The 26,052-nt window shown below is 35.3% G+C and overlaps 1 protein-coding gene across 1 annotated transcript in view; it reads left to right on the plus strand.

The window, feature by feature from the left end:
* The first annotated feature begins 1,375 nt into the window (after positions 1 to 1,375).
* Positions 1,376 to 26,052, plus strand: part of EYS (eyes shut homolog) — an 867,458-nt gene continuing 842,781 nt past the window's right edge. The window contains exons 1-2 of the mRNA XM_040598785.1: positions 1,376 to 2,227; positions 4,334 to 4,447. Of these exons, the coding sequence (XP_040454719.1) occupies positions 1,474 to 2,227; positions 4,334 to 4,447 (868 nt within the window). The 5' untranslated portion in view covers positions 1,376 to 1,473. The remainder of the gene's footprint in view (positions 2,228 to 4,333; positions 4,448 to 26,052) is intronic.

Raw genomic sequence — 26,052 nt, forward strand, 5'->3', positions numbered from 1 at the left:
GTGACAATAGGAGAGACTGAATTAAACCCTTTGATATTATTCTATAATTTTCAACAGTTCACTGAGTCATTTAATATTCTCCAGCTCATGGTTTCCAACAACAGTACCTTTCTTGTCCTACTTTGATCTTTCAACATAGCCCAAAATATGCCTCAAAATATTTTTGAAGTACACGGGGGAAGAGGAGGACATTGAAAGAAATGATGTAATTAAAGCAGTATCATAATCCATGTGCACTTTAGAGATAGACCAGGTGTATGTAGGTGTAGAAATATACACATCCACATCATTCCATATGCTGTGTAAAAATGAAAACAATGTAAATAAACCTCAAAATATAAATGCTATTGTTTATTTTTAGTAAATGGCTTCCTTTGTAAGATACTGTTTACTCTTTACAATAATTTTCTCATCTGTAAATGTCAGTTTAGAGGCCACTATTTTAAAGTGTAAGGGAAATATAGTGACAAAAAATAAATAAATATAGAACTAGAAGTGAGAAAAAACATTGTATTTAAGGCAAGTTAAACTGTTACTAACAAATCTACTGACAATTTCTAAGGTATTAAACATCATGTTATATTTTCATAATTTTCAGTGTGACTCCAAGAATAAGCTTCATAATCTTATTTTGTTATTCCTTCTATTCTCCATGCAATTAAAAATTGCCTTATATACTGATAGGTCAAAAGAGGCTTTTCTATAAAATAAATAGTCCTGTAGGACTCTGTATTTTGCTGGCTTTGACTGCGACACATCAAAACCTCCAAGCACATGATTAAGGACCTTTGGTTTTCAGATATATATTTTGAAAACTAAGGATTTAATTAAGTGTTTTGCTGACTGCATGGGAACATAAAAGAGGTGATGACGCACCTGTACGTTTTCTTCATTGAAGCCATAATTCATATGCCTACATCTTCAGAATATCTACTTTTATCATAAATTAATGATAAATCAGTATCAGGAAAACATCTCCGGAAGAGCTTAGGACTAGAGCTTAGATGTTCTGGTTTATTTCTCAGTTTTGTCATAGGTGTTGTACCTTAACTTGGTTATTATTCATTTTTGTGAACAGAGGGAGGGAATATGGAAACTCTGCTTTTAAGCTTGTTTTCTTTCATATGCAAGTACAATGAAAGGTACTAAACAAAAATAAAATCTTTAGCAGGAATGGAAATAGGAAAAATCTGACTTCAGTTACAGTGGTGTAGTTCTGATCAGTTAATTGGACTTATTCTAGTTTCACATAGTATAATTATATGTAGACCTTGCTTTGTTGTATATTTTCTAGTTTTGTAATGAGGCTTTGACATGAAACTGTATTTGATGTGAAAACAGACATAATTTTCTTTGTTTGAATTCCTAGGCTTTCATGGAAAATACAGATGAACCTTGAGAAACAAGTGTTCCGAAGCTATCCTCAGTACTAAAGCAGATGTGAAACACAACTCCTATTTGCCAGGTGAAACAATGACTACAAAATCAGCAGTTTGCATGTTAGCATGCTTTCTTCAACTATGCACCGTAAATGCGCAGGTAATATGTGAGAGGCAAATGACTGCTGAATGGCGAGTTGAACCAAAACCTAGTGTAATAAAATGGACACCAAGGGAAAACTTCTGCTCAGACTTTTACACTGAATGCTGGAATATGAATAAAAGTATTACTGGGAAAAACTCAGAAGAACAAGAGCTCAGTATCCCTCAGATATGCCCCTTACAGCTTCAATTAGGTGACAGTCTTTTCATCTCCTCTGAGCCATCCTTTCAGTCCTATGGAATGAATTTGGTAAATGTTTCCAAGGAAGAATTTATTAAGTGCCCGAAAGCAGATTTTCTTCAAGAGCAGTTGATTTTTGTTTGTCAAGTAAGAGGACTGCACCAAGTTGACCCTAAATGGCTTGGTGTTGGAACTCATTACTTTGCAGAGCTTCCTAAGAGAGGTCCGCTATTGTGCAACATAGGCCTTCGTCTGAATGTAACTGTGAAGCAGCAGTTTTGCCAACAGTCTCCAAACGCACCATTATGCTCTGGGCACGGAAAATGTCTAAGCCATGTTTGGGAAAATGCATATAATTGCCATTGTTTCTCACAGTATTCTGGAAGATTCTGTCAGAAGTTTGATATGTGTTCCAGTAAACCTTGCCACAACAATGCCTCCTGCAGTGAGAAATCAGAACTTTCTGGAGAGTCTTACCAATGCACATGTCCTCCAAAATTTTCAGGTATTTCTTTTCCCCTCTAGGAATCAATGTTACATAGATAATACATTTTCTTTAATGGATAATGATACAGTGAGTACATTGTTAACAAGGTTTTTGTATAATTTGATTGTCCATTGTCACTACCACACCTGCACTGAGTCTTTTTTACATGTAGTCATTTCTAGGAAACTATACAGTCATTTCAAGACAGTTTGTATGTGCTTACATCCATGTATGTATTGTGAGGAAAAATAGAACAAGTTCTTATCATGCTTCTTTCCCACTTAAGCATGAGCCATAGCTAAGTACTTGTGAACTCACAAAAGTAACTGATGGGTTTTTTTGTTCAGCATTTCAAGTTCTTACACCAAATAACATAAGTCATTTGGAGTAAGGTCCCCAAAAATAGCTAAACAAACTGCTGAAAAACAACAAAGGGTTTGGTTGAAATGAACATTTCATTCAACCAGCCACAAAATCTTTCATTTCAGTTTAAAGAACTTTTAAATTACATAAGAGAATTTTTCTATCAAAATTTGTTTCTAATTGAAAAGTCAAACATTTAATTAGAAGAGCAAGCAAAACAAAATACTTACTCTTTTCTTCCAGATTGTTTTGTACTGTAAAGGAGTTTGCTAAACACACTGTTATCATCAAATTAAATATTTTGCAAATGAGAAAAAAATCACCTAATTCTGTCTAGAAAATATTGCAGTCCTTACCCAAAACCTGTTGGAGAAACCAAATCTGGGTTTCAGATTGGACTACTAGAGAGCACAGCATGATTAGATACATTCTTATCTAACTGTTATGTCTATTTCATGGAGGAAGAAAAAAGGGATGAAGGAAATGCTGGGTATATTGTTCCTACATTCAGATCAATGGAGTTTGGGAATCCTTAAGAAAGTACCAGAAATATTCATTCACATCACATAAAGGATTATTGGTGCTCTTTCTGTACTTGTGGAGCAGAATTCTAGCAATGTTCCTTTGATAAACTGCACTTCTGTGCTCTCACAATAGTGATGCTATGCTGTTAAACAAAACCGATGAGTCAGGAACGAGTGAGGTTCACAGAACATAGAAATAGTTATACTGCCTAAAGTTTACTGTAGCTTAGTTTTAATTGCTTTTTAAACTGCATAATAATTTGGTTACTGATGCATTTGCAAATAGAAGATTATGCAGTTATAAACAAGTCAATGTTATCAGAAAAATATTTTTATAATTATTCAAATCTTAGTAAAATTTAAAATATTGATGATATGCAGTATGTATTCTACTCCTTTTATGATCTCTGTGGGCTATGTAAAAAGCTTTGAAAATAATATCAAAAAGTCTCTGGTACTATTATAATTTAAGGTAATGGCGAGATTCACAAGCAATTATGTTAAAAGCTATCATCATGCTTAACATTATCAACAAACAATGCTTAAAATATTCTGTTAGCCTATATGGAGCAGTGGTGGATAATGCTATAATTTTGTACTGGCAATACAGGTCCAGTAAATAAGCTGTGTGTATACAAAAAGGACTATGAGATTAAACCATCATATGTTACAGACATGGCTACACAAAAGCAAGGGAGGAAAAAAGTGTCTCACATAATGTAAGTTCTAGTAGAGATTTGAAAAATTGTTGAAGTGTGAATAATGTCATAGCAACAATTCAAGTGGCAAGCATAATTATATGGTATTTAGACCCATATGCTGTAATAACATAAACAATGTATTCCAGAAAGCTGCATATTAAGAAAAATTCAGTCAAATCAGACTACACATGAGTACATCTTTTGTTTGCAGTGCTGGAAGAAACTGTAAGCTAGATTCATGTCAAAAAGAAACAAACACTACTTACAGCGTTTCTGCCTTTTAAGCTCTATGTGAATTTGTAACTTTATGACGGATGAGGTTCAGCACAGTAGCTTGTATTACAGCAGCTGAAAATCTTTCTGCCTTGCTTTAGAACTTCAGTAATTTTGGTGAAAATTAGTGACCAACATTAGCACAAATATCTATCTATCAATCCACCTATCTATTAAATATAATGTTATACTTCAATGTAAGTTTGACATTTCAGGAAAAAAAATTACTAAAGTTCAGTCTTCCTATTATCCCTTTTAAATAGGTAAAAACTGTACAGAAATAGTTGGACAGTGCCAGCCACATACATGTTTCAATGGTAACTGCAGCAATGTTACTCCAAACACTTTTCTTTGTGAATGTGACAATGGCTTTACAGGTAAGAAAAGCCTTTGTTTCCTGTCTTATAGTAGTTGTTTCCTGTGTTTTAATAGTAGTGCAAATATTTGCTTTATTAAAACAGTTATTTCAGATGATTGTTGCACAGTTTGTAATTTCCTCAGATTTTTTTTTAATTAGGATTTGTAAAATAAAGAAATCAGACTTCCATGTGACCATTCCAAAATACTCATGTACTGAAGTAAAACTGTATAAATGATAGAGTCTTTTCATGACTAGATCCCATCCATGAGTTCCTTTGTCCTATTGTCAGTATGACAAAGGAAGTCTCATAATCAATAACACAGAGTTCCTAATAGAGAGCTCTTGCTGGATGATTTAGAATGATCATGACACCTGTATTCATAAGTTCAGCATCCTCTTAATAGATGTGCTAGGAAAAATATAGAAATAACTCAAAGAATCAATAATCTCATGATTTATTGGTGTGTCTTGATAAAAACAAACAAACAAAACCAACCAAACAAGAAAACCCACCACACAGCCAAAAAACCCAACTCTCAGAAGCTAATCTGTTTACTTAGGATATACTGGACAAATAAGATGCTTTCATGACAAAAGCTTGAATCATAAACTGTAAAGGCATCCTATTGTAAACACTTTTTCTTGGGACTTAGAATAGCATCCAAACTTAAAACAGTATTAATCCTTGTACTTCACAGCAGAGATTTACTGTGTTAATATAAGAAAAGTAGCAATACACAGAAGATTTTTTTTTTAACAATGTTAGAAAGTTAAATGTAAAAAAAAGTTAAAATACTTTTAACTAAGTATAAAGCTAGCACTTGAATATCCAAGGACAGTAACATTTTTTAATATGTCTCTTTCTTGGAGGTATCAGTTATACCTGACAATCATAAACAAATAATTGCAGTGAAATGCAGAGTTAAAAGAAAAAAAAAAAAAAAAAAAAAAAAAAAAAAAAAAAAAAAAAAAAAGAAAGAAAAAAAAAAAAAGAAAAAAAACCCAAAACCACACCAAAACACAAAACAAAACAAAACCATAAGGGGGTTAGAGGGATCCAAGAGCCAATATTTCTTTTCATAGTGAAAGACTGAACATTCTTGTTGACATTTTAGTTAAGTCTGTGTAGAAATATAGCTTTAAAAATGGGATAGACATACTTAATTCTAAATTCCTAGTAGATCCGTTTTATATTACTCTCCTTTTTCTCCCTTCACTGTAGAGGGCATCATGGTCAACATCATTCTGAGAAAACTGAAAAACCCCTTTCTTCAAAGGAGAAATGTCTATTAGTAAAGTTTTCTACAACTATCTTTTCCCCCACACATGGTTTATATCTTTTTAGAACCCTTATTCTTGTCCCTCTCATTGAAATGGTGCAGGTACATTGTTTTTGAAAATTTCCCCACAAAAATCTTTTGTTTCCTTGCAATTTTGACCTAATGAAGGAGGGGAGGAGACAGGAGAAACGCCGTCCCAGATACAGTAAAGCCCAACCCCTAATGACATGAAAAGAGTTCAATACACTCAACTCTAGTGGATGGCAGCAACCATTGCAATCTACTCTCCAGGTAGCTGGTAAGGATGGCAAAGAAGAAAAAGAGACTATGAGTGTGAGTTAGCTCCCTCTTTATTCTTTAGTTAACCAAAAGAAAATGAAGAATACTGTCTTGTTTCTGAGCCTAAGTGTCATGGGACAAGGCAGACTTTCATTAATTTCACTCTTTTTACTTGCTATGATATAAATATCCTCAGGTCCTGTTGTAACAGGAAGTATATAGTATGTCAGCATACCTTGCAATAGGAGTGGTTGACTAATCTACAGTATAATTTTGCAATTATTTTCTTACTAAATGTGGTTAGATTATATCTACATTTCTTTCTGTGATCCTGTGTTTGCTAACACTATAGCAATTCCAACAAAAGTTACCTAAAATATCCCACTTGAAAACAGACATTTTTCTATGAAAACAGACATTTTTCTACTGTTTTTACATTGCAGCTGAATTGTGTTCTCAGGTAAGATAAGTTGTGCAATTATGAATTTTGGTATCTTAAATGCTATTTTAAGTGTGTGATGCTGGCAGCAAATTCATAACATTCTTCTGCACAGAAAACACAAACATAATACCGAGATTGTGCAAGTTATATTTAGGATTTAATAAACTTTGACATACCTTTTTCCAAAATGAGGTATGACACTGCAGTAACTAGTTCACATAATCTGAATGAAAGTATGAAATATTCTTGTTACTGTAAATTTGAGATGCAAGTAAAAATATATTTTAATTATTTTATATTAGAATTATTATTCTTTACAAGCATTTATTAAAAATAAGTAAAGGTTGTGTTGTTTAAATTGTGTTCGCTATGGTAGAATGAATCTATTTTACTAACAAAGTATATGTTGGTCAGTTATGTATTTTCATTTTTTATTAGTTGTGTAGTTCACTCATAGAGCTCTAAAAACTCTCTTTACTCTTTCCTGAAAGAACATTTTTAACATGTAAATAACAAACCACTAACGTTAGGCATGCCATTATTGTTATAATTACATACTCCAATTCGTACCAGAATTTGCATCATTAGACTTATTAAAGAATGTTTAGAGGAAGGGGATCTGAGAAAAACGATGGTGGAGTGGGTGTACAGAGGAAGTGTAAAATTGATTGTGAGAAGTTGCTGGTCAGCCCACTTGTGTAACTGAGCCCTGCACTGAATCGCTGTAGTCTATTCAATTCTTATTATTAAATCCTTTCTAAACTCTTTTACCACGTAATCTCACCCCCCTCCCATCTGTGAGTGCTGAGAATTCAGATGCCAGAAACTGGAGAGACAAAGGGACTGAATTTGAGGTTTGCAACTGGAGTTAGACCACGGGTGATAGTGGCCCAAATGTCTGTGGTGCCAGAAGCTGGAGTGAGAGGGTCTCAGCATCACCAGCTGAAGGGAGATTGTGGGAATCTGTGTCTACAACGAGTGAAGTTAGTGCCAGCAACTGGTATCAGACCGAGTGATGGTGTTTCTCACGCCTAGTGCCAATTGCAGCAGATAAGAGTCCCAGCATCAAGAAGTAGAGAGGGTACCAAGACTGACTGGGCCTGTGTGCCTGGGCACGAGCCACTGGGAAGAGCAGAACATTTGTATTTTCCCTTAACCTGGTGTGTGGGCGCATCTGTGTGTGTGCATGTGTAATTCACTAGCAGACTTCATGATAGTCTATCCAGTGTTTAGGGATCCTGGGAACTGGGCATTAATATTGGGTGAGCTGAGTTCCCATGCGACTATTTGAAGGGTCCACAAATGTGTCTGTCCTTTTGAACTAGAGAGTAAGTGGCTGTGTGTTTGCACTAGCAAGATTCAACTCTTATCAGTCAGAGGAAGACTGGGTTTTGTCTGTTTGTACATATGTTTTATGTGAGTTCTGGTGGTGGTATATGCGGTTGTTGTTAAAGGCAGTGCCCTGTCTGTGGGCAGTCTATGTATCTGCAGGTGTTAGTATCCTCTGTGTTTGTACGTCTCTGGCATGTTCATCTTTGCTACTCATTGAGCCTGCAACCCAGAAAGCAACAGCTACATCCATTGGTCTAGGACAGAGGGACTCCCAGATCCCTGGATGTACCGGGCTCCAGCAGCTGGGAAGGAGGGTCCTCAGGCTCCAGGGTTCACTAGAAGAGGAGCTTTTTATACACCCCCTAATAAAAAAGATGTCTTAGAAATTCTGATGGATGTTGTGGTCCTGATCTGAATATGCACAGAAAATCAGTGTGGCTCATTCACAGCCTACAGGAAATGGCAGTATTTTAACTATCTGTAATAGTAATGCTTAGTGTGCTTACTCTAGATTGTGTTTGGTGGATTAAGAGCAGTAGTTTTCTATTTGAATGTATTTTGTCAAATCGGGGGGACAGGGGACAGAGGGGGGTCGGGGGTGGGATGGGGATGACTTGTTACTACTTAAGTGGGAAGATGGGAGGCAAGAGAAGTGATAAAAACCCAAACCTCTGTAGAGCACTTGGGATTATTGGGTTTTTTCCACATATTCCTGTAAAGGAGACCTACATTTTCTGCCTTACCCAATGGTCCAGTTAGCCTCTTTACAGGCCATAATGATTTCCCTTCTCACTTGTGGGACAGGAGATGCTATAAGAATGAGGTGGTTTTGCTTGGAGCCACTTATTAGAGCTTCCAACATCCAGGTGCTTCGGTTTAAAATGGTTGGTTTGCTTAATCAGTGAATTACAGCCATTGTACTTTGAAAAAGATCATAAATGTTAAAGGACTTGACTATACATACATATGGACAGAAGAATTTATTGTTTGTGCAGTTACTGTTTTAACAGCCTAATGGTTCTATTTTTCTAATAATAACACTCATAGCCCAAATTAATACCTGAAGCTTTATTAATAATACCGCTAAAATATGATACAAAAAATCCTTACTGCTATCTATTTTTTTTTACTTTGGCATTATACTCAGTTTTCCAGTGCTCCTCTTGGTCCCAAGAGCAATATATCATTCTCCGTCAAGAAAAGGAGGTAGGACTTGCAGTAAGTCAGTCATCAGCACCCTGAGGTCTTCATCAGGGGAAGCGTGCCATTCATACTGGAAGTTTCTCCCCTGTCAGTCAAGGGTCTATCTCAGCCTACTTTTACATGTTTTCAAGTCATTATCTGCTTCCTTCTCCCAGTCTCCCAGCTGCAGCCTGGCAGTGGTCCTCAGCCACTTCTCACAAAGGGCGATTGTTTGTCAGACCATGTCTATGGTGGGGTGGAGGTCACTTCCTCCCCACAGGTGCCATTCCCAGAGCTGGAGCAGGGGAGCCAGCAGTCACTGGACTCAAGCACAGGGATTAAAACAAACCAGACAAGTCTTGAGCCCTTGCACTGTCAAGGCAGCACAAAGCTCAGCCTGAGGAGATATTCCTGCTGAGGAATTTGGTTTTGAGCGTTTCTCTAAGGGGCAGGGATGATAGCAACAGGGATGTGGGAATGGGGAAGAGGACAATTACAGATTATGTTTTCCCCTGTTACTTTATTCTCATTTGTGATTTGTTTGAAATTTTTTTGTTTGGTTTGTTGTTTTTTTTTTAACTGACTGACTATGACTTAATAAAAGTTTTTCAAGGATGACAGTTTCCTCACACAAAGCTGTAGATTGTGGGGATTATGATCCTGAGTTGTAAAAACATCCTGTGAAATATTCCCTGATCATTTCTCAATGTCACTAGAATAAAAAAAGCATTTTGGCTGTTTTTATGAGTGACAGTGAAATGGCCATAGTTCTTTTAGTGTCAAGGAAGAAAATGCATGTTGTATAAGGGGGTTTTAATGAAGTTAATGTGAATTTTCTAATTGCATAATTTAATGTACATTTCATGCTTGTTTCAAAAGTATCATAAAATCTGTGACAGCATGTCCTGAATAAGAATTTTTCTCTCTCCCATGATTTAAGTTTCACAAAAATATATATTTTTTACTGTAAAATACGTTCTGTAGGAGAAATCCAGCTGATTTTTTTTCTTTGCCCTTTCTACAGCTTATTTTTAACCTACTTTTAAAACAATTTCAAGTAGAAATTTCAAAGTTATAATTTTAGTCCGCCTCGGCATCCTTTGTTACATTTAACCTCTGCCATAAACTACTGCTTACTAACACTTTGTTCTATTATAGTCTCACCATGGTCCACAGGCAGTACTTGTCCTCACTTTTTGTGTAACCAAGTGAAGTGACTTAATGACAGATGAAACTGATCTGATGATTAAGAGCTCTTCTTCAGACTACATACCTATCCTATGCCAGAGACCATAATATTTGTCAGTCACAAAGGACCCAGATTTTTAACATTTAACTCACAAAGGACCCAGATTTTTAACATTTATCAAAATGTTAAGCCCATCTCCCTGTTCTCTGATCCAGCTACTATGCATGCTTCTTTAGCAATTGTTTTAAATTCAGAGTCCGTGAGTTCACATTGCATTCACATCATGTTTGATTAGGGTACCTTAATGAAGACAATGTTATCTAGGGATTTGTGTTTCCAGGGAGTGATTCAGGGAACTGAGGCTCCGGAGACACTACTGATACTACTTCAGCAATGAAGGAATATTCTAGTTTGAAAGTTAAGGCAAATGCCCTTAAGTTAGGTGATGAGAGTATGTGACAGGACTTTTCATATGTCCTTTGAGGCTAAAGCAGTTTAGGCAATTGTCGCTTGACTGCCAAATAACTTTAATACAAATAGCTGTAACTTACTCTTACAAATACAATACAGGTCAATCTATCTTAGCTAGTAATAAAGATATATACACAAGAAAGACTTGTCGAAACTACATGGAATGACATGAATTAGTTTGTCTGATCTATTTAAGTTGTCTTAAATATACTCTCCTGGCATGGTTTCATAACACACTTCAGTAGGCTATTTTTCAAAACTTCCTATAAGTCTTTATAATATTCCTGTATCACACAATATTTTTTTCCTTTTTTAATAGAAACACATAATTGATTTATAAATAATTTTCATATTCATTTCAGAATATCAACTCAGCTCTAACTATACTCAATCAATATAATGATTGACTATACCTCTGATACCATATTACAATAGACAATTTAGTTACTCTAGGACTACACCAGACATGTAAGCTTCTGGTATTTAATGTTAAATACTAAATAGAGTAGCTTCAATTACTAAGCAGCTCACTCATCCTTTCAAAGTTAGCTAACTTGCACAAAAGTTTCCCTATTATTAATGTTAGGTCAAGGCAAATTCCAGTGACCTTTCCCAAGGTCACTTTACATTTACATTTATATTTAAATTTACATTTAAATGTAAAGCAAGACCTTGGAAAGTAAATTGTACATTTTGCTGACACCTAATCTAATATGCCAACTAGTAAGTATTTAACAAAGTGAATGGTAACAAATTATTAGAAAAAACTAGGGAATATTGCTGACCATGAGATGAATAACAATACTTGGTTCTACAGCAAAAAGTGGAAATTGCCCTATTATAAGAGAAGTAAGACTGTCAGCTCTAAAATAATTTGGAAATACACAGCAATGAGCAAACATTAGTGGGTGCTGTACCGATATCAAGTATATTGCTTATAAGATGCTTTGGAGATGAGTGCTTGAGCTGTGATGGAGTGAAAAAGTTCGATGAAATGCAGGGCAGAATACTAAAAGATGACTCAGTTCAGGAAATGGTTTTTTGCTTGACTTTTCAGTTTTGTGAAAGTATATTGTTTGTTCAATATTGGCAGCACTGTTGTCTTAAAAATTGGGATGAAAGAAGTATATTTATAACTTTCAGTTTCTATTTAATTATCTGGGCTTGACAAAATATATTTATCCTGGTATCATTATTTGAAACTTTATTTTCTATATTTTTACGAATTAAATGCTCCCTACAAAATAAAACCCAGACAATTGGTTTAATAGCTGCTTGGTTTTAAAGCAAAATAATGGAGAATTTTTTTTACTGTCTCAAAATTCATTAAACGCTATGTTCTAACCATATTTTGGCTTTATGTTAGTGTCCATAGAACATATTGATCTGTAGAAGATACTTTTTATGAAGGCAGATATATGACCACCCATGTTATTTATAATAACCTATGTGACAGTTTGGTTCAGGGTAAAGTAAATTGCTGGTACTCTGTTATCTTCCTGCCCCAACCAATTCCCGCCCCCCCCCCCCCCCCATCCCCAGTGAATAATTTTCCAACATGTTCCTCTTCAGGGAAGGGCTTTCCCTGCAATTTTATTAATATAATACTGCACAATTAATTTCTAACTTTTTTTTTATTACTCCTATTAAATCTATTTATTTTTTTAATAAGTGACTGTGGGTTTTTTAGTAGTCAGAGAAACAATGTTAAGTAAATTAAATCACTAAAGCAATGGCACTATACACTTCATCTGAATGAGTTTATTGTGAGATTACAGAGCTTCCATTATATTAAGTAATACAATTCTTTATTCTAACCCATGAGATCCTTTTTTTTTCCTTTCTACATTATCACCCTGTGCAGAAATGAGGTGATTGAATATAACAAGTTATTATCAGGCTGGAAATCAGACTAAATTATTCTTCTTACAAACAGAAAATCTATTTATCCTTTGGATACCTGTCCTTCACTAGACATGTTCACTAGTAATTTTTAAATTACTGTCCCTTACTGTAATTTCTGTAATTTTGTAAGGGTTTTTTTTTCAGTTCTGCAAGGAAAACAAAATAATTCCTATACATGGCCTTGCAAAATGTAGTGAAAAAAATATATATTTATAGATTTTATCATCTAAGAAATACTGATAGCACTGGACATGGAATTAGAAATAATCAGTAAAAGATATTAGAAAGCAAAGTGACTGAAACTGTAGTGTATGAATGCCCGTGGCAGTGAAATACTCAAATTATTCTATTCCCTTTATGACCTCTAAGTTTACCGGTTTTCTCCAAACTCCTTCTGCTAACTGAAAACTCACAAACTTTTTCTACTTTAGTAGTCTGTTAGTACTATGCTTATTTGAATCACAGAACACAAGGAGTGCAAGTGGTTGTGAGATAAAAACAACTCCTTGTGATACACAGTTGCAGCTCTTCTCCTCCTTACACATCTCAGATGGCTTATGTTTGAAAGAACATGATATTTCATCCTCTAATGACAGCTGGGAGAAGACACACTTGAGTCAGCAGACAGAACAACTCATGACCAAGGCTCTGATGTCAAATACTCATTTATATGGCATCAACTGACTTAGTCTTAGGTAAGTAGGGGTGGAAAGAGTTTATCCTCTGAGAGCAGCTGGTATTTTTAGTCAGATCCTCAGTGAGCAAAAGTAAGCCTCTTCAAAGATACTATGCAGTCATCATTAACATGTACTTTTAACAGAATGGTTAAGCCTGTAAACCTATATATTTATATATCATGGTCTTCCATGCAAAATATTGTCATCAATACCAAGGCTGAACTTGCAGTCCAAGTTCGTAATGCATTCGGTGAATGTCTAGTCAACACAAAATGGAACTAAGAGATTTAATCAACCAAGTGCCCGATGTTTAGAATTAACTGAATCACTCTCCAGGCACCACTGACTCATATTATCTACTTCACAACTGAAAATAGTGGGAACATGAAGACCACATGCATGCATGCATGCATCATATAAATGTAGGTGTCTTAACCTGAAAAATGAGCTTACCTGTGGCATTCCTCTACAGGCTAAAAATATTATTTCCTCAGAGCAACTGGTCTTAACCTAGATCTTACCCCTAATTATAACAAGTTTCCAGACATTTAGCTCACATATATTTCTTTGTGTCATAGATATCTAAACTTATGCAATACTCTTCAGTGTATCAATGAAAACAAGAACAATGCTGTCATGTTTGCTCTCTTCGTAAATATTATATTTAAAATACCTGGAATTTTAAAAGGAAATTAGCATCCATTTCCACCTTTTCCACATTGTGATGTGGACATGATTAACATTCTTTATTAAAAAAACCCCACCATGCATACATTGCATTTTCATGTTTTTTGTTCAACTGTCTGTGTACAAGCATTGCAATATTCTGACATTACTGCAACTGTGGCTGAAATGCTTCATAGTTGAATTTACGATTTTATAGAAGTATGAATATTTAATATTTCACTTTTTAAAGATTAAAATCTTGGGAAAGGAAATATAAACTGAAAAAAAATGTCATTCTAAGCATCTATTATAATGATGAATTAACTGTTTTACTTTATAAGAATGTGTGTGCTTTGTGCAAAGTCTTACAAAATTCTCCATACTAACCTGAAATATATTTTTAGCTAAAACATCCTTAATAAGACAGCTGAGGTGATGAGGGAGCATGAAGAGATTGGACCACAAGCCGTGGCCACGTTCACATTTCTCCATGAATTGCAGTTGCTGTGGCCTTTACTGATTTTTCTTTAGAGTTGGGCTGGTACCCAAACATAACAAAGGCTCAAAACCCTACCTTTCACGGAAAGTTAAAGTAATAGAACAGGGGGATATATTAATTGTTGCATGGAACAACAAATGAAATAAAGGGAGAAAGTGCAAAGATCAAAGGCAAAAATGGAAAAATGGAATAGCAGGGAAAAAGCAGAGCACTCCAGCAGCACCCACTGTTCCACAGAGGTGTCAAAGGAGACAATAGACTCTGCTTAATTGTACTTTGCTCTGCCCATGAGTCTGCACTATACATTTGCCACTTTGCCCCAGAGAGGAGTTTTCAGCCCTCCTCATGGATGTCTCCAGAGGACACACCAGCAGGGATCAGCATGGGAAGAAGCACAATCAGTTTATGTATTCATATCACATGAGACCTCCCCATCTTCCTCATTCTCCAAGAACCTTGCCTGCTACCAATAATCAATATCTTACGCTCCCTCCCCATTCTCCAAGGTCTCTGCATGCCACCCTTGGCAGCTTTGACAGTCTGCCTACTGAGCTGTCAGTGCTTCTGCCACCAAGCAGATCATTCAGCAGTGGCACAGAAGGAGGTGGGTGCTATGGATCACAGTGAATGGTGTGGCTGGGACCTTCTTTCGATATTTGAGGGGCTAGTATCCTTCCTTCCTTCCTTCCTTGAGTGAAGGATAGTCTTGTGACTGTGCTCTGAAGAGAAAATGCAACATATTCCTAGGTGAGTATTGTACCCTGTAGAGTTCTCTGATATGGAATAACAAAAGACCTCTCTATCCTCCAGCTCAATGTGTGTGCAACCATCAGTATTTAGATTACTGCTTGAATGTGGAGCTAGAGCACATGGCAGGGGTCTTGGTCATTGCAGCTCAGTTGGAGAAGGCTAACAGGGCAGGCCAAACTCCCAAGGACAGACAAAAGGGAGACATGAACAGAACTCAGGAAGTGCCACATGGAAATGAGTACCATGCATATGATGAAGACTTCTCGGGATCTAGGGGGAATGGAGAACTCTTCCACTTAGATGCTCTTGCACACCTCCCAGGCCATACCTTCTGTCATAAACCATCTCTGATTATCTCAGAGGCCACCAGCACAGCCACACCACACACGCCCACCACCCCCAGCTGTGTTATGATGCACCATAAGTCTCTGCATAGGGTCAGGGAGTAACTGAGAGATAAATGCTGCAGTATAAGGTAAGAAAGGAGCTCTAAAAACTGCTGATGTTAGTCAAAGAGAGAGGAGCTCATGCTTCTACTGGTTGAGTCATGCCCACAGAGCAGTTACATGGATAGTCAAATGGAGCTATGTCCTTGAAGGTGGCTGGGCCACAGCTGCTGCCTGACTTTCAGTTTTTGAGCAGTCATCTCACGTTTTTTTTTACTCCCCAGTGATTATGAAATTGATTCTGCAAATAATCATCAGAATTCATAATTTTAATGTTATCTATTTTTCTCCTAGAAAGAATATAAATCCAAGTACTGTTTATCCCTAGTTGTCATAGCAATTGAGGAGAAAAGCTGAAATCTGACATCAATTTAATAAATTTGCCTTTCATGTGATATGTGTGTGTGAAAATACTTCAAACCTATGTATAGATTTTAATATACTGAAGAAAAAAACTTTGACTAGAATTTAGGAAATATTTTTGTAAAATAAAGTTCTTCAATAAATCCACAGATTTCTTACTAATTAAAAAATAATAATTGTACAACACAACAGTAATCTTTAATTTCCCTTTGAAGAATCTTTTGTCCAGATATTTATTGAAAAAAAATCATTGCCTGATTTCAGACATGCGATTCGTTATATTTCTTTCAACATTTCTATCTGCATCCTCTCAGTTTTTAATATAATTTGAGATGGTGAAAGGTAAAAACAAAAGTCCATTAGCAACTGGGATGTCATCTAAAATGAAGGTCTGGAGAACTAAGTAAAGACATGCAATGAAGAAGTCATTACGTCTTTCTGTTTGTTTTATCTGAAGTCTTCCTTGCCTAAAAATAGTTTTCTGTAGCCATTTTACCCAGAGAATTAATAAATCTTTGCTGTGATTTTATGTGATCCTAGTCTTTAGCTGGCATGGCCCTGCTTAATTACCTTTTACCATATTTAAGTAGACTTCAAAGATGATTATTTATCCTCACCATGATGAATACACATCAAGGATGTTTGTATTCCTGCTCTTCATCTTACAAATGAAAAGATACCAAAAGCAAGATAAAAGACAATTTATATACCTCTCCTTTGAACAAATGAGATGAAAATCCAAATAATTTTGCTCTAGGGTATCTTTATCGCTTGAATGAGAAAGAAAGCCACAGTTATTTTTTTCCATGCTCCATCTAGAAGGAAGAAAGAAAGAAAAGGTCCTGGAAAAATCTTGGATCTCTCTGAAATCAAAAAAAATTCCACTTTTATCGTGGACAGGATTTTCTTGATTCTGCTTCATCATGGTTTTTTTGCTGAATTCCTGATTTTTTATTTTTATTATTATTCAAGGATTAGGAATAATTAGAATAACAATCTGTGATAATTTTTTAAATGGTTAATTTTTCAGAGTTTTCAATGAAGGTATTGTTAATTTTTTCTCCATGGACAAAACCTGAGTCCTAGCTTTCTTTAGTTAATTAGTACAGACACAAAATGTGGTTCTCAGTAACGGTGTGTTATTTGTCTTGTTGACTGAAGCTCACATAGACTTCAAGAAAAGAAAAGAGCTTAATACAAGTGTTATAAATTCATATGGATATGCAAGTGTAAAACTAGACTCAATTACATGTCTTCCTATGTGCTGTGCTGTATCAGGGCCATAGGCTGTTTCTTTCACACTTCCTTTACATTCCAATCTTAAAATTTTGTGTTTGATGTTACACTTGGGAGAGTCAAAATTCTATTAAAAAGAAAAAAAACCCAAACAACCAAACCCAGAGCAATAATAACTTTGTGATATAAAAAGAAAAGTAATTACATGTATTACTGTGTGGCCTGCAGTGATTTTTGCTGTGAGTTTCAGTCAATAGTTTATATTGCCAACTTGTTCTAAAATGATACATTGCAACTGGATTTGAATGAAGTTTCAAGCTGAGATTTCTTATTAGATCAGCCTTCAAAAAAATGAAAACTCCTATGTATGATCCAAATGCTGCATTTTACAAATACTTTAAATATTACGGTAGTAATTGCCTTTTATATAAATGTATACACAATATTGATATTTTAACAAAGCCTTGGAAGTTTTAAGCACATCTAAATGTTCATGATCTACAAGAAAGAAAAATAAATTCTACCTCTAGGTGCAGGTAGCTTTTCTGGTTGCCTGCATACAAGACAATAGCTTTTTCTAGAAGAAGTTAAACATTACATTTTCATGTATAGAAAATAAGAGAAAAAGAACTACAAAATATTTTTTCATTGAGATTCAGTTCAAATATATTTTACAAAAAGTTTAATTTTACTAGGAATATAATTTAAGTTGATTTATGTCAAGTTCATGTTCCTTTTCTTTTAGACATTTGTTTGTAAAGATAATTGGTCTCTTTCATAATCAGTCTTTACCTGCTTTGCATGTCTTTTAAATTAATACAAGATAAAGTCTGTGGCTTTACAGCTGTACTCCTGCATTAGAAATGCATTAAGAAAACCCCAACAAACAAGCAAAAAAACCCCAAACATCATAATTGAACAAGTATATGATGATTATCACAGAATCTATTTTTAGTTAGCCTTTTATTTGATAGGGCAAAATCCTAAGTCTTGTGATTTTTCTTTTTAAGACAGAAGTTCCAGTTTACCTCATCTTAACATTACTCATTTAACCAAATATTTAGCACATTCAAACATCCTGTAGAAGGATCTGTCTTAATGTTGCCTCTGGATGAAATAAAGACAGCACAATGAAAATTCTGGAGAAAAATACAGACTTTCACAGGGTTTTGAGTTTTAAACCACATAAACTATGTTGCTAGATTTTATTCCACAGTAATTTAAAATTTAAAAGAGATTTTCACAGCCTCAGTGTTGCAGGATTTATGTACTAATATTCAAAATTAGTATGCATACAAAGGCACAGTAAGGTTTGGGGTTTTTTCCTTTCACTTTCTTAGTCCTATTGTTTTCTTCAGATACCTAATATAGCTGTTCATAAAAATTTTCTCTTTACAAATCTGTCTGCTCATTTTAATCTGAATGCAATTGTAGTTCACTTTCTGTTTAAAAAAATTATGGTAGGATACAATTGTTAAGGGTACATGTTAAGAATAAAAAATATATATTTAAAGAAGCTTGGACATCAGTACAGAGGTGGGTTGTATAGGATGAAATTAGAATTTCTGCTTGCATTTTCCTCAAGCACTTCATATAATTGCTCTGAATAGAAAGAAAAATGAACCTCATATTGTAGAGGCCAGTGCCTACAGAAGTTTTTATTTAAGCAAAACAAGCATAGTATTGAGACAATGGGGAAAATGATAGAAGCTCTAAGGTACAGTTAGAGTATGCTACAGTCTACAAAATTCATGAGAAAACACAAGTGAAAGTTTTATCCAAGAGCCATCATACCTCGGTCTTACACAGCAGGAAAATTTACACTGGGGGATGAACACAGTGTTTTATAACATCTGGAAAATGTAGGCAGGCATCAGGACTACAAGGCAAGACTCATTGACTCTCGTCTGTATTTGGTGGAATAACAGGCTGAAAAATCTCATTACTTAGAAAGCAGCATAAGGAAATACTGATACCAAAAATATTTTACAATGTTTTTCTTTTCCTGAAAATTTATTTATAATTGGTAGACTAAAACAAATTTAAAAGAACGGACTGCCACATTAATGACATATTCACTGTTCTACAAGTCCTAGGACTGAAACTGCAGTGATGTATATTATCTTGAAATAAATAGAGATTGTGACCCTTGCAATACAAAAGCCATTACAACTGAACAGCCGTTTGATGTTTCAGGAGAGCATAATCATGTCTAGACAACCCAAATCCATGTGTATCAGCAGGAGATATTATGAGGGTACACTACCTTGTGGTCAATAAGAACAACAGCAGCCTAAACTCTAAGAGTTCCCAGACAAACAGTCATCACAGCTTTAAAGCAGTCAAATCATATGCCTTGAGAACGGACTTCGTTTAATACAGTTAAGGGATGAGCGACCTGCTACGACCTACTAACACCTACCACATGATGCACATGTTAAAAAAGGTGCCAGCATGTATGTATATGCCACATAGGAACAGTTCTCTGGTTTTATAGACCATATATCTGTGAGGTAAAATTCAGTACATATGTCTTGGATGTTATCAGCTGAATGAAAAGTGGGAGAGGACGGAAATAAGGGAAGGAGGGGGAGAAAGGAGGTGGGAAGGAAGAAGGAGAAAGAAAAGTGAAAGAGAAAGGAAAAGGAAGGAGGGAAGGAAGGAAGGAAGGGGGGAGGGAAGAAAAATTAGGCAGTTTTTCAGAGGTTTCACTATGGTATCAAAGCTGACTGCAAAATTATGGTACCCATATGCTCATCAGAACATTTTCTTGTTCACTTTTTCATGCTGTAACATCTCAAAATATGTATAATGTAGTACCTTTTGCAGTCCTCAATACTCCTGGGAAGAAGCTGTGCTCCTAAAAAAGCCACAGAACCAGTCAGAAAAGTAGCTGAAGAATCTCAGCACATGTGACAGCTGGTGACGATTGCAGTATTAGTTTCATTATGGCTTCATAGAGTTATACATCTGATTAATTAATTTCCCATCTTTATATTTCCCTTGTGAATTACTCTGTAGCAAGTGCATTCAAGTGTGAAAAATATCTTTTTTTAATGAAAGGGATAAAATAGATTTAATATACCTAATAAGGTCAGGCATAGTTACTATTTTGTGCTTTAAATCATTTAAAAATCTTATGTCATTTTTCTTCTGCCTTCTTTTACATCCTGATAGTACATTTTTTTTTCAACATAGAAAATAAAGTTACACTGAAAGAGCTATTTTGTTTGAACATTAATGATGTGCTTTGTACTAAATTACATATTTAAATGATATTTTTTGACAACTGGTTGTAAATAGTTTTATTCATGTGATTTAAAAGAGGTACATGTTGATAGAGTCCTTACTATACAAAACATTACCATGACTTCTCAAAAGCCAGAAGTGGAATAATATGTCTAATATCTCAAAATTCTTGATGACTATACAATTAACGCTTGTCAAAATGGTCTTCTGGAAAACAGATCTTCTCGAAGAATCCCTCATTATGTTTATGTACTAAATTTGAATTTTGGAAAATAACATCATCTGTAAAGTGCTAAAATATATAGCACTACGTAAAAGGTACAAACAAAACTGACTAACTTTTCAGTTGTAGGTGTAAAACTTTAACTTGTGGTATTATTGTTCCTCACCTGATCAGTATCAGCTTTCATGTATGATAGAAAACATTAGGTGAAAATTTATGAACCTTTTTAAAACTAGAAGAATGTGAATAATGGTGCTGCAGATGATGCAACTGCAGATATATATATATATATGTATATGAGAGAAAATATATAAGCAGGGGAAAAGAAAACAAGATCTTTACAAAGAGCTTTCATACTTAGAAAAGAAGGGACTGTTGCTTTATACCATCATCATTGAAAACCATGTAAAATTACCACAGAAAAGCAGAAGAGACTGAGACACCAAAAAGCAACATAGAACCCATCCCATTCCTTCAGGGGGTTTAGCTACATTTAGCATCATAGGGGGTGTCTATTGCAAGCTGTTGGCGGCAGGGGCTGCAGGCCCCTGTGAGAAGCAGCCGGGTCTGCCCCAGGCTGGCCGCAGCCGGTTCCAGATGGCTCCAACTGGCCCCACAGGGCACAGCCGGACCAGTGGCCCAGGTGGTGGGGGCTAAGGGAAAGGGCAAAATGCTACCCATGCATAGAGGAGTGAAGGAAAAAGAAGACTGTGTGAGAAATAGGTCTAAAAATGCCAAGGTCAAAGAAAGAGGGGAGGAGGTGCTCTGGGCACTGGGGCAGTGATCACCCTGCAGCCCATGGAAAGACCGTGGTGCAGTAGGTATTTCCCTGCAGGGTGTATAGGAGCCTGGAGTGAAGACAGGTTGGGCCTGGGCAAGGCAGGAGGAAAGCTGTAGTTTTAATGTTTGTCTTTGTTTCTTATGACCTAAATCTATTTTAATTACCAATAAATTAAGTTAATTTTCCCCAAGTTGAGTCCGGTTTGCCCATAGCAATGGGGGGTAAGCAACCTGTCTGTCCTTACCTCAACCCACAATCTTTCTCATTCCTGTTTTTATTCCTATTTTCTGGCTCCGTACTGCTGAGGAAGAGTGGTAAGCCAGCAACGGGGTGGGCATTTGCTCTTTGCCAAGGTTAAACCACCACCATCATTCATACCAATTATTTTTCTCACATGTTCTTAAAGATGTCCAAAGATAGAGACCTTATAATCTGCGAAGCCATTCTATTCTATCCACATATTTAGAAGTTTTCTTAAGAACAGACTGAAATCTTTTCTGCAAAGTTATGTTCAGTGCTATGACTTCAGCATAGCAAACAGAACCATCTTCCCTATTTGCAACAGTTCTTTGATGTACCTGAAGATGGTTATAGCTCTATTCAGTCTTATCTTCCTTAGTCTAGAGTACCCCAAATATATTAATTTATTTGCTATTTTCTAAGTACTTTGTTCCAGACTTTTTTCTGGGACCTGATAGTAAATAGACTCATCTATAATTCTTTGTTTTCTCTCTTGTCTTCTTTCCTTTCCTTTCTGAAGTTAGGCATTACACTTAAATCTATTATTTCAGTGAAATGAGTTCAAGCTAGGCAGGAACCTGAAGACAGTTACATGTTTTTTGCAAAGTGTATTTACTCTAGTGTAACAGACTACCTACTTAAACATTATTTCAAATTAAAATGCAAAACAAACCAAGCAAAAAACACCTTGTATGTTTCCTTGGTCTGTCCAAAATGAAGACACAAAACATAAACAGAAAGGCCACCTTTGAATGTAACAGTTTCCTTCTAACCCAAGGGGTTGTAAATTCTCTGCCTATTGCACCATGAACGCAATACTCAGAAGGGCACTGAGTACAGGTGTATTAATATTTTTGGTATACTGAGAAAAGACAATGACAGATTAAATAATTCCCAGATGATTGTACTTCTATTGAAGAAAGTAGAATTAGCTGCATAATTCTGAGACTACTTAGCTTAAATGTTCTGTCTAGTCTAAATCGTCATTACATATGGGTAACCAGACCAATCAAACACAGTCAGAAAGGCTCCAGACCAAATACTAAATAGAATTTCCTTTAATAACAATAGAACAATATTTAGATATGTAGCATTACATTGCAGGATACAAGAATGACCAGCTTCGCATACACAATTCTGAAGCACAGCATGTGCAGAATCAGTTCCTTTTCATGTATCTTGTGTACACTATAAAGGCACTTCCAGCCATGCTATGAGTTATGGGTAGCTTCATTAGCTTGTTAGAAAATTTTACATCAGTAATTGGCCATTTGTGTGCATTTCACTGCAGTCTTTGATTTGTTTCTGTACTTCCAAAGCCTCTGATCTGAACTCTCAGGGACCCCTACTACAGTCTTGTGATTATTCACTTTTATGTACCTGTCTACTGTGCACACCACCAGTGTTTAAAAGCATATCACTGTATATATTTCACTTTCTCAACTAATTATTATTAATATCTGACTAACTACTGCAATTTTTGTTACTGTTTTAAATGTCTTCTTTTCAGATTACAGCCCAATCACAATATAAAATCAGTGGAGAAATACAACTTGATCTTACTTGGTCTGCCCTAGAATTGTCTGTGTCTCCACTGACAACAAAGACATCCACAGAAAGCAAGGGTCTAACGTGCATGTCTCAGTTAAATGCATAAAATCTGATGGAACAATTCTGTGGGTTTTATTTCATTAGCAAAGAAAAAGATGATGAGTCAAACAGTATAAACAAATGGGGAAATAAGGAATGAGAAAATGTTTGGACGTTAAATCTAGTTAATTGTTAATTTTAGTTCATTGTTTCAACATCTGCTAGATGCATTATGAAAGGGAATATTATCAATAATATTCATTTATGAAGTAGCTCTGTACAACTTATTTTTTTCTAAGGGAAACATACCTGCAGTTTCTCTTACAGCTGCAATGACCACTGTAATAATCTTTTTTCACGTATAATAAATATATGTGAAGTATGACAAGCGGTAAAAAACAGCAAGAACATTTACACTTCATTCCATAGGACCAGGAGAGAAGAGAGCATGTATTTTCTTTTCTTAGTAGCCCTGTACAGCTATGTTATCCAGAACAATGCTCAGTTTCATATTATAAGTATAATCAGTGAAGAACTAGAAGGATTTAGAACCAAGACTTAATAATGTTTTGTATAACTTAAGATGAAAGGGTGACACCACAGGGGAGAATATAGTGCAAGAATGAAAAAAACAAACAAACACAAACAAACAAACAAACAAAAACCCCAAAAACAAAAAACAAACAAACAAACAAAAAACCCCATGAAAAACAGATTTGTTTCTATAAAACTCAGTTGACTGACTGTGAGACTTCGTGGAAGATAGACTTAGAAGGTAGTATCAGCTAAGAGATTGAACAGAAATGAGGAACCAGAGAAAGAAGCTTCAAATTTAGTGATTAATACTTAAGCAAAAAATAACTGGAAACAAAAGAAGAGATAGAATAATGAAAAATAAGAGGAATGGAAATAGTTGAAATAAAAACAGAGCCATGCTCTGCAAAAAGCCAAATGTACGTGTAAAGGAATACCAGTTATGCATGGGAGTCTAGGGTAGCCAACGAGGCTGATGAATGAGAGGTAGCTCAAATGTGACATTCTTTGTTAAACATAAACCACAGCAAACACCAGGAACAAAAGAACTCTACCCCAGCACAATGCCCGACATGAATTGGGAGACATGCCCAAGGCTCCATTAAGTCCACAAAATATATCACTATTCATTTTTGTGGAAGTGATTGGATACTGGGGTGATGGATGAATAGACAGATAGGTAGATAATAAAACAGAGATTGCTCACGGTTTGACTGCCATTATTCATATTTAGCAATCACAGTTGGATTGGTGAAGACAAAGCAGACATTGCAATATATTGGGTTAATACTGATGAAAACAAAGAGATGTAATATTTCTTTTTAGTTCTGCCTGTGCTGCCATTTCACATAGAGTTATAAATTGCACTTATTGAGAGAAAAAAAACACAGGGTGATATGAAAACTTCAGTATAGACAGCATACTGAAGCCTCACAACTTCTGACAAAGCAAAGATTAAAAATAATAGTAATTCTAGAAAGAGGGCAAATACTGTAGGAAATAATAAAAGTGACACAGTCAATAAAGTTACTGACAGTCTGAACAGCAGACTTTTTAAAATTCTCAACATTAAGCAGGTAATTAAAAAATAGTTTGAAATAAAATCCATGGTTTGTGAGCAAAAATAAAAGGCATATGTTACTATGTTACTCTTTCACAGTGGTGTGATAATAATGGCTTATGCAATTCATACAGAGGAGGGAAAAAATAAAGAGAATAAGACACAATGCCATGAAATTGAAAAAAAATGATATTGTTTCTTTTCCCCCTCCTTCTTTTTTTTTTTTTTTTTTTTCCCCAGTTCAGTACCTTAAATTAATTCTACCTGTAATTCCAGTTATTATTGTACTAAGGATTGTAGAAGTGAAAATACCTTTCTTCAGAGACTTTTTGACTGCAATAACATGTCTGCTGAATTCTAGGAAACAATGGGTGAAGCTCCAAAGTCACTCATCAGGGCACTATAGGAGACAAGAATACAGTTCAGGTGCCATACATAAATCCCTGCTAATTTACTGGATAGTTGTAACTACGGTGGTATTCTGTAAGCGTAAATGACTTGCATAGCATGTATTGCATTGATATGTCATAGTATAATATGCAGGATATATCCACAGACAGTGACTGATTAACCAAAATCAGATTTTATGAAAAGGGAGGTTTGATGGCACCTATAATAGCAAAAATTATGCACAACAAGAGATAACACAGTACCTGACTGCCTACCTTTTCATAAAAATGACTGTTACTGTGATTAATTATTTTATATCCACAGGTATTCACTGCATCTTCCTATGGGAAAATGTATAATCTCCACTTTGCTTAATATTACAATTACGATATCTGATGAGAAAGGTACAGCAATGAAATAACATATACGTCTATAAATGTTAAAAAGCATTGTGGTTTGCAAATCTGTATCAGACAAACATGTAGAAAGGTGATTACATTTGGAAATGTAAACCTACAAAGACTCGTTCTTAGGGAAGTAAGGTGTACAAGTATGTGTCAGAGATGATCAGCAATGACTTAACAACAACCCATTAATGACTTGAGTATAGAAGGAAAAGCCACAGTAAAGAAATTTGCTAAATATACCAGTTAGAATGAAGGAGAATTGGAAAAGTTTTACAGGAAGATTTGGGTGACCTGGAAGATTGGAGTAATAAAAGCATTAAATGTTATACTTAAAAAAAAAAAAAAAAAGTTTGTTTTTTTTTAAAAAAAACACCAACAGCAAAGGAAAATCTGGGAGGTTTAGATTGGGTATTAGAAAAAAATTCTTCAC

The sequence above is a fragment of the Falco naumanni genome, chromosome 6, assembly GCF_017639655.2.
Source record: "Falco naumanni isolate bFalNau1 chromosome 6, bFalNau1.pat, whole genome shotgun sequence".
Lineage (NCBI taxonomy): Eukaryota > Metazoa > Chordata > Aves > Falconiformes > Falconidae > Falco > Falco naumanni.